The sequence below is a fragment of the Sorex fumeus genome, unplaced genomic scaffold (genome assembly GCF_029834395.1).
Source record: "Sorex fumeus unplaced genomic scaffold, SorFum_2.1 ptg000018l, whole genome shotgun sequence".
Classification (NCBI taxonomy): Eukaryota; Metazoa; Chordata; class Mammalia; order Eulipotyphla; family Soricidae; genus Sorex; species Sorex fumeus.
The window spans coordinates 19759929-19777432 of record NW_026606075.1 but is presented as its reverse complement, the minus strand read 5'-3'; the positions used below and the strand labels follow the sequence as shown (position 1 = coordinate 19777432).

At 40.5% G+C, this 17504-nt stretch overlaps 1 protein-coding gene and 1 pseudogene across 3 annotated transcripts in view; one reads left to right on the top strand and one right to left on the bottom strand.

Moving 5' to 3' along the window:
* Positions 1-17200, top strand: part of LOC130021783 (V-type proton ATPase subunit S1-like protein) — a 37429-nt gene extending 20229 nt beyond the window's left edge. For all 3 annotated transcript variants that reach the window (XM_056112592.1, XM_056112591.1, XM_056112593.1), the window contains 3 exons: positions 6602-6652; positions 9460-9700; positions 16594-17200. In XM_056112592.1, the coding sequence (XP_055968567.1) occupies positions 6602-6652; positions 9460-9700; positions 16594-16896 (595 nt within the window). In that variant the 3' untranslated portion in view covers positions 16897-17200. The remainder of the gene's footprint in view (positions 1-6601; positions 6653-9459; positions 9701-16593) is intronic.
* On the bottom strand, positions 12922-13151 carry LOC130021896 (uncharacterized; annotated as a pseudogene).
* Positions 17201-17504: the final 304 nt, after the last annotated feature.

Here is a 17504-nt window from a genome sequence, read left to right as displayed (position 1 = left end):
ATTTCAAAACACACTCTACTGGGTCCTATGAAAACTTTGTAGTTAGAGATTTGCTATCCCAGAGGAATGTGTTCACATGTCAAGATATAAAAAACTTAACTATCAAGACATTTTAGGGATTGGAAACTAAAAGAGCGTCTCACTTTCCCCTTGGAGAGATTTGTTCATGTGTTATGGTATTGACCATGAGCCATTTGTCTCCTTTGTGTGAGTCATTTGCTTCCATCCACAGGCTAATAAAGCTCCTCTGAGTGCATTTGGAGGTAGACTCTCAGAGTCCTTTTTCTCTTATAAGAATTTTTTTTGACACTAAGTAAAGAACATGATTTTCCTTCCTTTCCTAGGAGGTGATGAAGAATTGCTGTAGCTCTCAATATTAAGTCCCAGTTTCATGATTTTTGTTTCTCACCTGCATTACAAATCCCAGTTCATACAAGATGATATCTGGCTTTTGTCATGTGCCTAGGGGGAAGAGTTGGATGAAAAGGAGAAACGGTTATTATTATAAATAATAGTTGATTTGTTTCTGCTCCAGGAAAGCTTGTGTTAACGTTAAGAAAGATGTCAATGAATATTTGTTTTTATATCATAAATATATATAATGTTTATGTTACATTAAAGATGCTGAGAATTTTTTTAGGTGGTTATTAGCTATGTAAAAAGAATTGCATATTTTTCTTTGTAAGTTACTTGAGTCTTTTGGCCATTTTAAGTTGGACTGTTTTCTTAGTGAATTTATTTTTATTTTTTATTTTACCGTGAGAAACTAAAATTTATTTATTTATTTTTTGTTAAATCACTGTGAGCAACACTTACAAAGCTTTCATGTTTGAATTTCAGTCATACAATGTTGGAATACCCATCCCTCCACCAGTGCAGTTTCCACCACCAATGTTCCCAGTATCCCTACTCCATCCCACCCCTCCCCCTGCCTCTATGGCAGACATTTTCTCCCATTCTCTCTCTCTCTATTTTTGGGCATTATGGTTTACATTACAGAAACTGAGAGGCTATAACATTTTGGTCCTTTATCTGCTTTCAGCACACATCTCTCATTCCGAACTATCCCTCCAACCATCATTGACTTCGTGATCTCTTCTATATTCCAGCTGCCTTCTTCCCCAGATCCTGAGGCAGCCTACCAACCATGGAGCAATATTCTTGGCCCGTGTTTCTACTGTCTTTGGGTGTCAGTCTCATAGTATGTTATTTTATATTCCACAAATAAGCACAGTCATTCTTTGTCTGTCCCTCTCTTTCTAACTTAATTCACTTAGCATGATACTCTCATGACCATCCATTTATAAGCAAATTTCATGACTTCATCTTTCCTAACAGCTGCATAGTATTCCATTGGGTAGATGTACTAAAGTTTCTTTAGTCAGTCGTCTGTTCTCAGGTACTTGGGTTGTTTCCAGATTCTGGCTATTGTGAACAGTGCTGCAATGAACATACAGGTGCAGATGTCATTTCTACTGTGCTTTTTTGCACCCTCAGGATATATTCCCAGAAATGGTATTGCTGGATCATATGGAAGCTCAATTTATAGTTTTTTAAGAAATGCCCATATTGTTTTCTAAAAACACTGAACCAGTTAGCATTCCCACTAACAATGGAAGAGAGTCTCTTTGTCCCCATATCTGCGCCAGCACTGGTTGTTCTTGTTCCTTCGGATGTGTGCCAATCTCTGTGGTGTGAGATGATATCTCATTGTTGTTTTGATTTACATCTCCCTGATGATCAGTGATGTAGAGCATTTTTTCATGTGCCTTTTGGCCATTTGTATTTCTTTCTTGAGGAAGCTTCTATTCATTTCTTCACCCCATTTTTTGATGGGATTGGAGGTTTTTTTTCTTCTACAATTCTACTAGTGTCTTGTATATCCTGGATATTAGCTACTTATCAGGTGGGTATTAGGTAAATATTTTTTCCCATTTCATGGGCTCTCTCTGTATTTGGTCACTGTTTCCTTTGAGGTGCAGAAGCTTCTTAGTTTAATGTAGTCCCATTTGTTTTTGTTTGTTTCCACTTGCTTGGTCAGTGGTATATCATCCTTAAAGCTGTTAACTTTAGTGTCATGGAGGGTTCTGCCTACATTTTCCTCCATGTACCTTTTGGTGTCAGGTCTAATATTGAGCTCTTTAATTCACTTTGATCTGACTTTTGTACCTGGCATTATATAGAGGTCAGAGTTCATATTTTTTGTACATAGCTATCCAGTTTTCCCAGCACGACTTGTTGAAGAGGCTTTTCTTGTTCTATTTCACATTTCTTGCTCCTTTATAGAAGATTAAGTGGTCATATATCTAAGAGTCTGTGACAGAATATTCAACTCTGTTCCATTGGTCTGCAGGTCTTTTTCTAGTCTAATACCATGCTGTTTGAATTACTACTGCTTTATAGTACAGTTTGAAGTTGGGGAAGGTGATGCCACCCATCTTCTTTTTCCCAAGGATTGCGTTAGCTATTCATGAGGGTTTATTGTTCCATATGAATTTCAGGAGTGTTTTGTCTATTTCTTTGAAGAATGTCATAGGTCTCCTTATAGGAACTACACTATATCTGATAGTGCTTTGGGGAGAATTGCCTTTTTTTTTCTTTAGTTTTCTTTTTTAAAAATTCTTATTAGTGAGACATCATGGGGTACAGTTGTAGGCTTACAAATTTTTGTGCTTGGGTTTCAATTATACAATGATCAAATACCCATCCCTCCACCAGTGCCCATTTCCCACCACCATGGATCCCAGTATCCGTCCCACCCCCATCCCCCCCATCCCATCCTGCCTCTGTGGCAGGGCATTCCCTTTTGTTCTCTCTCTCTTTCTCTTATTGGGCGCTGTGGTTTGCAAAAGAGGCAATGGGTGACAATCATGTTTGGTCTATAGTCTAATTTCAGCATGCTTCTCCCATCCTGGGAGGATCCTCCCAACACCCTTTATTTGGTGCTTCCTTCTCTATCTGAGCTCCCCTTTCCCCTAGAATGTGTGGTTGGCCTTCAAGCCATGGAGTAAAATTCCTGGTACTAATCTTGAGAATTGTCATTTTGATACAGTTATCCTCCCTATCCATGATCAGGGGATGCGTTTCCATTTTCTTTTGTCCTTTTTTATTTTTTGAAGTAATGTTTTGTAATTTTCTTTATATAGGTCCTTCACCTCTTTAGTTAAGCTGATTCCAAGGTACTTGATTTTTTGAGGCAATATTGTGAATGAGATTTTTTTAAATATCACTTTCTTCTCTTTCATTATTTGTATATAGGAAATCCATGGACTTTTGAGTGTTGATTCTGTGGCCTACCACTTTACTATGCAAATCTATTGTTCCTAGAAGTTTTTTTGTAGAGTCTTTAGGATTTTTCTTAGTATTATATCATCTGTAAATAGTGGTAGCTTCACCTCTTTCTTTCCTATCTGTATGCCCTTGATATCTTTTTCTTGCCTAAACTACTATGGCAAGAACTTCAGTACTATATTGAATAGGAGTGACAAGAGTGGGTACCCTTTTCTTGTCCCCGAACTTAGAGGAAGGCTTTTAGTTTCTCCCCAGTGAGAATGATGCTGGCTGTGGGTTTGTGATAGATGACTTTGCATATATTGAGGAAAGTTCCTTCAATGCCCATTTTGCTGAGAGTTTTCTTTTTTTTCTTATTATTCGTCGATTGCCTCGAGCAGGCCCCAGTAACGTCTCTTTCATCCTAGCCGTGAGATTATATTCAAGGCTATTTAGGAGAATGAGACCCATCATTGTTACTGGTATTTGGCATATTTGGTACGCCACGGGGAGTTTGCCAGACTCTGCCCTGTGGGCAGGCTACATTCGATAGCCTGCAAGTTTGTCCAAAATAGGAATGAGACAATAAGATGTCATAAAAAAAGTTCTGATAAGAACTTAACGTTTTTATTTTATTTATTTATTTTTAAATTTTTATTAGTGAAACACCACGAGGTACAGTTGTAGACTTACAGATTTTTGTGCTTGGGTTTCAGTTATACAATGATTGAGTACCCATCCTTTCACTGGTGCCTATTCCCCACCTCCAATGCTCCCAGCATCCCTCCCACCCTCCCAACCCCCCATCCCACCCCATCCCTGTGGCAGGGCATTCCCTTTTGTTCTCTCTCTCCTTTTGGGTGCTGTAGTTTGCAAAGGAAGCATTGAGTAACTATCATGGTCTATAGTCTATAGTCTATTTTCAGCATGTGTCTCCCATCCTGGGGGGGGGGGGTCCACCTACACCCTTTACTTGGTGCTCCCCTCTCTATCTGAGCTGCCTTTTCCCTCAGCATGTGAGGCTGGCCTCCAAGTCATGGAGTGAACCTCCTGGTACTTATCTCGGGTGTCATTCTTGGGTGTTAGTCTCCAAATTTGTTACTTTATATTCCCCAGATGAATGCAATCTTTCTATGTCTGTCCCTCTCTTTCTGACTCATTTTGCTTAGCATGACACTTTCCATATAGTACCACTTGTATGTAAATTTTATGACTTCATCTTTTCTAACAGCTGCATAGTACTCCATTATGTAGATGTGCCAAAGTTTCTTTAATCAGTCATCTGTTCTCGGGCACTCGGTTTTTTTTCCCCAGATTTTGGCTATTGTGAGTAGTGCAGCAATGAACACAGAAGTGCAGATGTCATTTCGACTGTACTTTTTTGCCTCTCCAGGATATATTCCCAGGAGAGGTATTGCTGGGTCAAGTGAGAGGACAATTTATAATTTTTTGAGAATTGTCCATACTGTTTTCCAAAAGGGCTGAACCAGTCGGCATTCCCACCAGCAGTGAAGGAGAGTCCCTTTCTCACTACATCCACGCCAACACTGGTTGCTTTTGTTCTTTTGGATGTGGGCCAGTCTCTGTGGTGTGAGATGATATTTCTTTGCTGTTTTGATCTGTATCTCCCTGATGATTAGTGATGTAGAGCATTTTCTCAAGTGTCTTTTAGCCATTCGGATTTCTTCTTTGGGAAAGTTTCTGTTCATTTCATCACCCCATTTTTTGATGGGGTTAGATGTTTTCTTCTTGTAGAGTTCAACCAGTGCTTTGTATGTCCTTGATATCAACCCTTTATCAGATGGGTGTTGGATAAATATCCTTTCCCATTCCGTAGATTGTCTTTGTATTCTGGTTATTGTATCTTTTGAGGTGCAGAAGCTTCTTAATTTAAGATAGTCCTATTTGTTTATCTCTGTTTCCGCTTGGCTGGTCAGTGGAGTGTCATCTTTGAAGACACCATTAGCCTCAATACCCTGTAGAGTTTTGCTGACCTTGTCTTCAATGTATCTTATGGATTTTGACCTGATGTTGAGATCTTTAATCCATTTTTTTTTTTTGCTTTTTGGGTCACACCTGGCGATGTTCAGGGGTTACTCCTGGCTCATGCACTCAGGAATCACTCCTGGCAGTGCTTGGGGGACCATATGGGATGCTGGGAATCGAACCTGTGTCGGCCATGTTGGCTGCGTGCAAGGCAAATGCCCTACCCGCTGTGCTATTGCTCCAGACCCCTCTTTAATCCATTTGATCTGACTTTTATGCATGGTGTTAGGTCGAGGTCTAAGACCTTTTTTTTTTTTTTTTTTTGCGTGTGGTTGTACAGTTATACCAGCACCATTTGTTGAAGAGGCTTTCCTTGTTCCACTTCACATTTCTTGCCCCCTTATCAAAGATTAGATGTTCTTACATTTGGGATATTCCACCCTGTTCCATTGGTCTGCTGCCTTGGCTTTGTTCCAGTACCATGCTGTTTTAATTATTACCGCTTTGTAGTAGAGTTTGAGGTTGGGGAGGGTAATGCCTCCTCATGTCTTTTTCCCAAGAATTGCTTTAACTATTTGTGGGCATTTCTTGTTCCATATGTATTTCAGGAGTGCTTGATTGCTGAGAGTTTTCATTATAAACAGGTGCTGAATCTTGTCAAGTGCTTTCTCTGTGTTTTCTTAGTAAATTTAATTGTTACTTATTTCTTGTGTTTTGAATATAAGATCTTTATATAAATGTGGTTTGAAAATTTTCTGCCATTCTTTTACTAACTTTTGTTTTTCTGAACAGTATCTTTTAGAAAGTAAAAGATTTTTTATAAGTCTAATTTGTCCATTTTTTTCCTTTTCTGCTTTATGGTTTTGTGTGTATGTGTGTGTTTTAAAGAAACCATTGCCTATCACAGATTACAAAATGGTTTTCCTGTAAGAGTGATAGTATTTTTTTACTTTGGTGTGTAATTCCTGGGCTTTATTTTGCCTTCTTTGGGGTGCTAAGGGCTCCTTGGTCTACTCACAGTGATGCTATGAAAGGGATGTCGTGCAAAGATTAGACCCAGGAAGTTGTGTGTGCTAGGCATCCATTCAGCTTCTGTGATCCATTTTGAGATCATTTTTGAGTATGGTATAAAGATAATCCCTCTTTTAAAAATGTTGCTGTTAATATTGTTCTTTTGGGGCCACACCTAGTGATGTCCAGGGTCATCACTTGTGTTGGGGTGAAGAGAACAAATTCTGTGCCAGGAATTGAACCAAGGTTAGTGACATGCAAGATGGGTGCCTTAACCTCTGTACTACCTATCTCTCCATCTCCTTTCTCTAGACTGTTGTTTCTGTTTTCTTAGGTTGTCTCTGAAGTTTATTGATGCTGAAAATCCTAAAGGCTTAGATCTAAGGTAGGTATGTACGCCACTGTGGAGTGTCATAGGAATACCTTTGGATTCCCTAGACTCAGCTCTTCAGATTAGCTCCGTATCATTTTTCATTCAGCATGTAAGTATTAGAGCCTGCTCTGGGCCAAGTCCTGTACACATGAAATGCCACTTCACTCAGCAGTCAGCATGTTATGATGGGACCCTACCTATGGTAAAGTTTTGTTCTTTAATTTTGTGGGTGGAGACCTCCCAGTTTATGCTCATGGGGCCTTGGGTAAACTCCCAGTGACATTTGACAAACCAATCTGAATGATTCTGTGCATGGGCTGGGAGTGCTGGGACCAGTGTTTTGTGTCCCATAATTTTTCTCCCTCTATTAGGACACATGAACACATGAATGGGAGAATATGATACCTTTTCCCTCCGAGCTAAGGATAAAATATATTTAAAACTCCAACCACTGAGGCTCTGGTTTGAAGCTGTTTTCTCCATAGCTCTCTGCAATAAACCACTGATCATTTAACAATAATGAAAAAGTTTGTTAGCCACATTCCCCAACAGACAAAACAGGACTGCATTTTTCTATCTTTATGTAAGGAAGGATACACCTGCCAGCAGAGGGGTTTATTCAATCATGTAGAAACTACTCTGCTTCTGTGTTGGGAATTTGAAGGCATTACATTTTTTCTTATAAAAATATAATGCTTCCCTTCCTATAGGACCAATCTTTTCGTGCGGACAATCATCTGATTCTTTTACATTACTGAGAAAACCAGCAGGGTGTGATAAAGCCATCTTTTCTAAGTTGACTTCTATGAAAACATAAGTGAAAATATAGGATTCCCGAGAAAAGAGGCCCAGTGGCCAAGCATGTTTGAGAAAGACTCTACACCTTTGTTCTTCTTAGAACATCACGCATAAACCTGGATGTATAGCTTTCTGTGATGACATGCATTAAGAAAGATTGTTGCACTTGACAACTTTGAGAACCTGCAATCTAACCTTGAAAATGCTTCCTTAGAGCACTATGTATCGTGGGACTCTATATGATGGTCTTAATTCCAAAAATACAAGCTGTCATCGTTCAGGGAAACTGCATTAAAAAAGATTAAAAAAGAAACAGAATACCAAACACATATACATGTTTGTATATGGGAGTGTCTCTGATCCCTTTCCTCCTGAAAATATCTTTATTATGCTTTGTGATGATAAAGGTATGGGTCAGATACTTTCAGAACCTGTTTACATTTCCTTGGATATTTCCATTTGAGATAAGCATAGTTGACCAGCTCATTTTCAACAGTGTTTTCTTGCTTAAATGCTTTCTCTGTCCAAAGGGACCACAGTTTGCCAGCCCTACCCCAGCAGTCTTCAGCCAAGAACTGAAAGAATCCTGACTCTCTCAGGTCAGAGAACACAGGCCTGCCCTCCATGTGGCTCCCAGGCTTTCCCAGAGTCATCAACTTCCACTTCTTGCTGCGGACATTTGCTTAATTCTCTGCCCTTTGGGGTTGCTTTCTCTTCCTCTGTTATTTATCCTCTCCCTGCTTTATATATTCTGAATGACCAAATTCCAACATAAATTTTGGCTCATCTCTCCAAATACTTCTTGTCTTCACATCATTGACTCAGGGTCTGCTTCTGCAGGAACCCAAACTAAGACAAAGCTGTATAGTTTTATTGGAAGTGGAAAAAAAACCCAGGAAAGACTAAGTCATAAAATAGGACAATAAAAATCACCTATAATCCAGTGACCCTTATAGTCTGTATTAATATTTTGGCCTCTATATTTCTAGTATTTTCCCCCTTGTACCTGCCAGTTTCACCTCCTCCAAAAATTGGTGGTGCTTCTAGGGTCATTCTGTTTCAGTGCTAAGAGGTCAATCTTGAAAGTATTCAGTGTTCATGCAGTACTGGGGATCATGCTTAGTGATTCCATGTGCAAAGCATGTGCTTTGAGCTATCTCTCTGGTCCCATAACACTTTTTTTAAAGTAAAAGATTTGATGACATAATATGTATTTTAATATTTTTATAAGTAGAGAGTATGCCATTTCAAAATAGCCAAGAATAAGGGCACTGGTCTCAAAAACTGGTTTTGATTTTTAAACTTAATTAATTAATAAATTTAATTGGCTTGGGGACTACACCCATCTGTGCTCAGGATGTTCTTCTGACTCTGCACTCAGGGATCGCTCCTGGCAGGGCTCAGGGTAACCTATGGGGTGTCAGAGACCAAATCCAGGTCGTTTGCACGCAAAGAAACCCCCTAACCGCTGTACTATTGCTCCAGCTCAAACTGGTTTTGAAGCTGGGATCTAATACTTGCTCTCTGAGTGAAACTTGAACAATCTAATCCTTATGTGTATTTAATTTTTCAACTGACAAATATTGCTGGTCTGATCTATGGTAGTAGTAGTGCTTCATTCATAAAATAAAACACACAAAGAACATAAAAGTGTGTTCGACCTTAATAGTAAGTACCCTTGCTTTAATATATTATTTGGCTGATTTTATATTGATGTCCATTTAAGTTTTTTATCAACCTTTTTGCGCAATACTAGAACCAAGTGTTCATTGTAAAAAAGTCAAAATCCAAGTCTTTCCCCTTTCACAGGAGTTTGTGTTGCTCCCTGTTGGAGGTTACCCTGTCCCTTGCTTGATTCCCTTCAGCCAAGAGACTTGTTCAGAACCCGAGAATGCTGTCTCTTTCGCGTCAATTCTGCTAGCTGACGGAAGAGGGCGCGGTTGTACTGTTCACAGACGAAGTGCTGCGTCAGCAACTGCTCAAGTGCTGTGGGGGTAATACTGTTTTATAATCCCTTTCAGATTCATCCTTACCAATTATAACAAGTTGTCCATGCAGAGCTGGTTTAGTGTGCACCGAGTGGAGATTATCTTTAATAACTCAATCAAAGCAACTTTCAATGCAACTGGCATTTATGCCCCATCAAGTTACTCTTATCACTGCCAGCACGTCAGCAACCTCCAGAGATATGATGCCCTCTTGTTGCCCAGCTACACGGATGATATGTCAAGCCTGTGGGAGGTCACTTTTGTTGATTTCCAGGTAATCAGCTGAAACTCCAGTGCACCTGTGTATGTGGTGCTGACAAAACCCAATTATTTGCCTGAAAATACTTGCCACAAAACTGTTCCAGGAAAAGAGAAGAGTGTTACATACTTAGTGATATTAGTAGCACTGCACTGCACTGTCCTCCCATTGTTCATCATTTGCTCGAGTGGGCACCAGTACTGTCTCTATTGTGAGACTTCTTGTTACTGTTTTTGGCATATCGAATACATCAACGGTAGCTTGCCAGGCTCTGCTGTGCGGGCGTGATAGTCTCCGTAGCTTGCCGGGCTCTCTGAGAGGGGCAGAGGAATCGAACTGGGGTTGACCTGGTTCAGCCTTGTGCAAGGCAAATGCCCTACCCGCTGTGCTATCACTCCAGCCCAGTGATTTTAGTATTTTAAAAAATTTTCTAAAATATAAAATGACATAGAAGAGATTATTTCCTTTCCCTGGACCCTCCCCCCCACCCCCCACCCTAAGGACTTTGTGTTCGCATTTAGATTTCTGCAGTCAGGAATAATTATCAGTGAGGAATGCCAGCCCACTAAGCTGGAGGAAAGCTGTGGCATGAAGCCCAGTGACTGACGCTTCCTGCTCTGAGAGGCCCTTCTCGGGAGAGGGGTGGCCGGACAATTATTTTATTTCCGTTCAGGACTGGAGCAGTGATCCTATCAGGGCAGATAAGAAGTGCATCTGTTGTGTGAGTGACAGCTTTGGCAGTTAGTGGAGAACAGAACCGTCGGCCAGGAAGTCGAAAATATCCCAAAGATCCTCTTGAAAGTATTTGGGGAAAGGTATGGGGCCACGAGAGGGTCCTTGTCACCACCAGGATCTCAGGCCGAAAGACAGCTCCTGTTAAGTTCCTCTGTGCTGTTTACCTGGCAGGAAAGCTCCTGGCTCCCCTCAGCTTACTGAAATAAGAGGTGGAGTCTTGCATGTCCCTTTATAGGCACTTTCTAATCTTTTCCATATGTAAATGGAATTCACATATGTATGCATATTTATATGAAACATATATGTATACCATCTCCCTCTGCACTCCCCTACTCCCCCCTAATATAGAGAATTGTGGGGGTTTTATGAGCTGGGTTGGAATACTGAAGAAGCAAACCCTTTGTTCTGAGGAGGACATCTGGAGGGCTACCCCTGGCAGTGCTCAGGAGTGACCCCTAGCTGTGCTGGGGGGTACCATTTGTGATTCTGGAGATTTGATCTAGCATTGGCCACATGCAACCTTTGTACTGTTTTAACAAACCCACTTTCATCTTATTTTAGTCATTTTAATTATTATTATTATTTTTATATATCGTGGCATCTCCAGCATTGTTTGACCCTCTGGGGACTATGGCCCAGCAGTGCTCATCAATTACCAGGGCTATCCCTGGCAATGCTCTGGTCCAGTAATGCTTGGTGACCAGTGAGACTACAGTTGGCTGTGCTGGGAACAGGGATGAGAACCAGAGCTACAACCTGCAGTGCTGGGAGGGCCATCATGGCAATGCCAGGGGAAGAAAATTACATATTAGAGTCCAACAGATCTGCTCTGAAATCACTTCTTAGCCACTGGGGTCAGCTCCAACAAGTTACTCACTTTTTCAATTTCTTTTTTTATCTTTTTTCTTTTTGGGTCACACCCAGCGATGCACAGGGGTTACTCCTGGCTCTGCACTCTCCCCCTGGCGGTGCTTGGGGGACCATATGGGATGCTGGGAATTGAACCCGGGTCAGCCGCATGCAAGGAAAATGCCCTACCCGCTGTGCTATTTTTCCAGCTCCACTTTTTCAATTTCTTATCTGTCTTGATGGAAGTAAATAGTTCCCTGCCATATATGTGACAGGACTGGATTAGGCAGGATTTTCTATATCTCCTAAGCATAAATCTCCCTATGTGTTGGCATTGTGCTTTGTCTACCAAAAAAAATCCTCTATAATTACACTATTTTCCCAAGTGGTATAACTGATGAATGATAAAGCCAGAATTTGAATTCTGAACTGTCTGACTCCACAGACACTATCGCATGTTTAATTTACATATTACCATCACTATCACTATCCTCCCGTTGCTCATATTTGCTTGAGCAGGCCCAGTAACATTGTGAAATTTGTTACTCTGTTTGGCATATCAAATATGTCACGGGTAGCTTGCCAGGCTTGCCATGTGGGCGAGATACTCTCAGTAGCTTGCTGGGCTCTCCGAGAGGGGCAGAGAAATCGAACTTGGGTCGACCATGTTGACTGCATGCAAGGCAAACACCCTACCTGCTGTGCTATCGCTCGAGCCCCAATTTTTCTTGACTTTTTTAAAAGAGAAGGGCAATATGATAGAATGCAAAAACAAGAAATCATTAACACACATGATTTCAACAGAAGAATTGACAAAGTTTTGCCCCCAATTTGTTTCAGAAATTACTAATGGTGACATGGAAGTGCTATTAGAAAAATAACATTGAAAACTAGAATTCCTATACATTGCTAATGGAAATGTAAACCTGTACATCCACTTATACAATGAAAAACAGAATAGCAATTCCTCAAAAGAATTAAATATAGAATTACCATGAAATATGGCAATTTTGTTTTGAGTTGAAACCATGGACTTTGAATGGTATATATACGCCCATGTTCATAGCAGCATTATTAGCAATTGCCTAAAGGTGGCACATCCCAAATGTTGATCTGTGAGTGGACAAAACCCAGATCTAGACAACTAGGATGTAATGTAATTCATCCTTAAACAGAGAGAAAAATTTAGATACATACAACATGAGTGAACCTTGAGGACATTATGCTGAGGGAAGTGAACCAAAAAATCATAAATGTTTTTACTATTCCTCTTACATTAAGTATCTAGAGTAGTCAGAATTGGAGATAGGAGTAGAATCGGGGTTTCTAGGGCTTGGGGAAGATAAGGAGGGGAGCATTTCTGTTTAATTGATACAGAGTTTCAGCATAGATAAGAACTGTTCTGGGGAAGGATGGTGGCACTAGTTTTATAATGTGAACATATTTAATGCCACTCGACTGTATACCTGAAAATGGTAAAGACAGGTTAAGATGGTAGATTTTGTTGTATAAAGTAAAAAGCAAAAGCAAAACCAAAAGACACCAAGGAGCAAAGATGTAGGGGTTAAGAAAACCAAAGGAAGAAAAGATCATTTTGGGTGAGGTTAGTAAAAACCATCATATCCTCTCTTTTCCCTGGCTAGAAGTGACACAGAGATTTGACTCTAAAACTTTGAAACAGCTGACATAAAAAAAAAAAACAGCTCCTCAGTTTCATGTTCACGGGGTTCAGAAGACTATTGAAATTGTGCTTGTGAGGAGAGCATCTGCCCCAGCTGTGATGCAGGGCACACCAACATCCTGAACAATATCCTTACCAGATATTAAACTGATAAGAACAGATACTACACTTGATCTTAGCCCAGCAAGCTACCGAGAGTATTCGATATGCCAAACACACTAACAACAAAGTCTCCAATGGAGACGTTACTGGGCCCGCTCGAGCAAATCGACGATCAACGGGAGGGCCTTTACCTTTACCTTTACCTTATCCTTACCAGAAACTCAGCATTGTCAAGCTGAGCCTTGTTAAAACACCTGAACATAAGCTCAGGGTTGAACACAAACTCAGTCCAGGGCAGAATTGGGGAGGTGATGATGGTGGTTAAAAAATATGTACAAAAGGCTATTGTCTCCACATGCATCTTCGTTGATCTGGTGTAGTCTAGAAATGAAATAGTGTGATGTCCCATGCATGGCAAACTCAGGTGCCTTAGCTTAAAAATTCAAAGTTCTCAGGGTTGCCAGCTGGAGGCTGTGGCAAAGTTGATCATCAGCTCAAGGAGTGTTTTTTGTTCAACTCCAGCTAACTTTGCTTCATAGGAATGCAGGCCCGGTATTGCTGGTCCTCTGACGTTTCAAGAGAAGCGACAACCCTGAAATTTCCCCTTTTTGAAACAGATGGTCTCCTTTCAGTCACTTCCATTCTTTGCGTATTTGCAGGGGTGAGTTGGACCACTCCACTGTTACTCCTGGACTAGGAGGGTTATTTCTGGTGTTCTCAGGGTATCATCTGATGATATGTATCAAATTTTGGTCTCCCACATGTGAAGAGTGCACATTAGCCCTTTGAGTCACTTCCCCAGCCCAAAACTCTTTGTTTTGTTTTGTGGCCACACAAACACCTGGTGGTTCTCTAGCACTTTCTTCTGGCTCTCTGCTCAGGACACTACATCTGACGCTGCAGATCAAATCAATGTCAGCCGTGTGCAAGGCAAGCTTCTTAACCCCTGTTCTATCTCTCCCGCCCTAAACTCTGTATTTTTATGGGAAATGTTCAGGATGTCAAGAAGTATGGGACAAACAATACTCACGCATGAGCTTAATAAAGTTTTTGCAACTATTGGTGGAGAAGAAAATGGATAGTAATATTCAGACATTATTCACAGATTCTGTTTTCAACAAATCAAATGGTAAGAATTAAGTGATGATGTGATCCTGGAGTTGGCTTGACTGGAGTTATATCAATCAAGGAAGCCAACTTTTGTTACTGAGGAACTTGACTCCTCAGGAGCTAGACTGAAGAGAAGTCTATTTTGCCTCTTCATAGTAGGGGTCAGGCAAAGGGTCCCAGAAGCCTAGCCAAGAATCTCCTTTAGAAGCTATTTGGATTCATTCTAGACAACAGACTGTTGGTGAGCAAGGCCACTAAGATCACGATGGGTGATTATAATCACGTTTACATGGAACTATGCCCAAATTCCACTTAACTCATAAAAAATGAATTCTTAATAAAATACTCATGGATAATTCCATTTTCTGATGTTCCCTTTTAAAATTAACAAGGTGATTGAATGAGGTGGCATTATGTAGGTTTATGTTCTAAATGACAGCTAAATGTAGGGTTTGCATTCCACAGGAGATTGTTCTCATTTTAGAGTAGTTGTTCTGTTAACCCTGTTCCTTTCCTTTTGGCAGTGTTCTATTTTCAGGGACATTTGTCAAAATGATGTTCTCTTACTTCCAAGTAATTAGGCTACTTCAATTGCACAAAAGAGAAAGTGTTCTTTTCTGTTTTGTGGGCAGGATGCTAGGAGGGGCTGGTAGGTGGCTCCTACAAAAACAGTGCTGGATCTGTGAGGATCAGCCAAAAAGAGGAAGAAGTAATGACAGGAGAAAGATGAGACAGAACTCACCAGGAGTTCTGGAATCATAATTTGACAAGTAACTCTGAAGCCAGATGGCCTGGGTTTGGATTCTTGACATTTCTATGGCTCTAGGCAAGTTTGCTTAACTTTTCTTTGCCTCTGTTTCCTCATCTATAAAATAGGGATTGCATTAGTAGCTTACTCTTAGGCTTCTGTGAGAAATGAGGTAAGGTACTATCTGGTACATAAAGACACCTTCGATGAGTACCAACTTTTATTATTATCTCTATTTTACTTCCTTGGAACTAGAGTATTTTCCTTTAAGAGACTTCCTGCCCATAGAGTACAAGGCAGAAGAACTAAGACAAAACTATATATTTTTTTCCATTTAAACACCATAGTTTACAAAGTTGTTCATAATAAAGTGGACAAAATTAAAATTCTTTAAAACTTTTAAAAAAATTGATCAAAAAACTTTGATAAAAATTTTTATCATTTATAGTAATGATAATATTTCATGCTTCAGTGCTCTAATACTACACTCTCCATCAGAGTGTCTATTTTTTCCATTAGTCTCAGTATCACCCCACTCAACCCCTGGTACCCCACGATGGCAAACCCAGTTCTGTAGAACTGTTCTCAGGTTCTGTTGCCTTTGTCTATTTGTTATTTCCTTACTATGCTTCTTTATACCCCACATATAAGAAACATTGTTCTGGGGTTGGAGTGTTAGTACCAGCAGGCAGGGCATTTGTCTTGCATGTGGCCCACCTGGGCTCAATCCCTGGAACCCCACAGGGTCCCTTGAGGGTCTCTTGAGCCAGGAGAGTTTTCTGAGCCCAGAACCAAGTGTAAGATATGTACAATGCAGGGTGTGGCCTGTCCCTCACTCTCCCAAAAAAGAGATCATTCTGTGTCTGTCCCTCTTCTGGCTGATGTCACTCAACATGACACTCCAGATCCATCCCCGGAGTGGCACATTTCATGATTTCATCTTCTAATAGAAAACTCAATGAAATTTGTACAGTTTTAAGTTTGCTTTGAATTTTAGAGATTCCACCGCAGTTGTGGTTTGAGAAGAGCCAGAAGATCGCCGAGAATCAGATTAAAAGAGGCTCTAGAGACTTGAATTTCATGAATCTTTTAATTATGACAACTGTACCTATCCAGGATTCTGGATCTTTATTTAAAATTAAATTTCACTGTTGCCATAAGCACACTCACATTTGTTAGGTAATGTGTTCAAAGTATTTAGCAAATATAGCCACAATATCTTCCATTTAGTGAACTAAGTTAGTGTCCCCAAGCCAACTGGGAAGTAGATCTTAAGAGAGAAAGACTATGGTTTTTTTTTTTTAAGTATTTTTAAATTAAAGAGCTCTCACTGACAAAGTTATTGATAGATGAGTCTTAGGCACACAATATTCCATCACCAGTCCCACCTCGTGTATCAGACTCACCACCAGTGTCCATATGCTCCCCTCCTCTCTTCCCCCCCCCCCCCCCCCCAAAGCACATGTCACATTTCAAAGTTTTCTGGCTGTCATTTAGATCTTGTGTTTTCAGTGCTTTTGAGTCTGTGCTTTGCATCTATAGCTATACCACTCTTCCTATAACTGGTAGACCCGAGGCCCCTTGACCTGTGTTCTGCATTAGTTCCCTTTCTCATCTTCCTTCCCTCTGGATTCCTTTCTGAGAAAGATTGCATTACTTCAGCTCTTTTCCTTCTCCCGACAGATCCAAGGTTTTACCATCAGTGGGAGCCAGTTTGCCAAGGCCCGAGACTGTGCCTCTTCCTTCTCGCCAGCCATTCTGATCGGCCTGGCCATGTCCCTGATCCTTTTGTTGGTGCTGGCCTATGCCCTTCACATGCTCATCTACCTGCGGTATCTGGACCGGCACTATGACTTCATTGCCTCTCCAGCGCACTTCCCCCAGCTGAAAACTCGAGATACGGCTGAAGAGAAGGAGTTGCTGAGGAGTCAAGGAGTTGAGTGCTATGAACTGAGAAGCCAGCAGATCTGCAAGATTTATGTTTAGCAACACAGAGCCCCTCTTCCACACTGGACTTGAAAAGAAGCTGTTTCTTTTTCTGTGCCATTTGACTTAGGATTTGAGAGTCTTATTGCATGACTTGATTTAAAATCTAAAAGGAAATGCACAATGAATGGTTTTAATAGACTTGGGACAATTAGAAAGGTATCTCAGGAACCCCACAGAGATAACTAAGACTGTTACCCTAAAGCTACCTTTAAAGCAATGGGATTTGAAGCTAAAAGCATCTTTAAGGATGAAACACCACTGACCAAGCAAGTGGAAACAAACATAAACAAATGGGACTACATTAAACTAAGAAGCTTCTGCACCTCAAAGGAAACTGTGACCAAAATACCGAGAGAACCCACGAAATGGGAAAAAATATTTACCCAATACTCATCTGATAAAGGGTTAATATCCAGGATATATAAGAAAGTAGTAGAACTGTGCAAGGAAAAAACCTCTAACCCCATCAAAAAACGGGGTGAATAAATGAACAGAAATTTCCTCAAAAAAGAAATACAAATGGCCAAAAGGCATATGAAAAAATGCTTTACATCACTAATCATCAAGGAGATGCAAATCAAAACAATGAGATATCATCTCACATG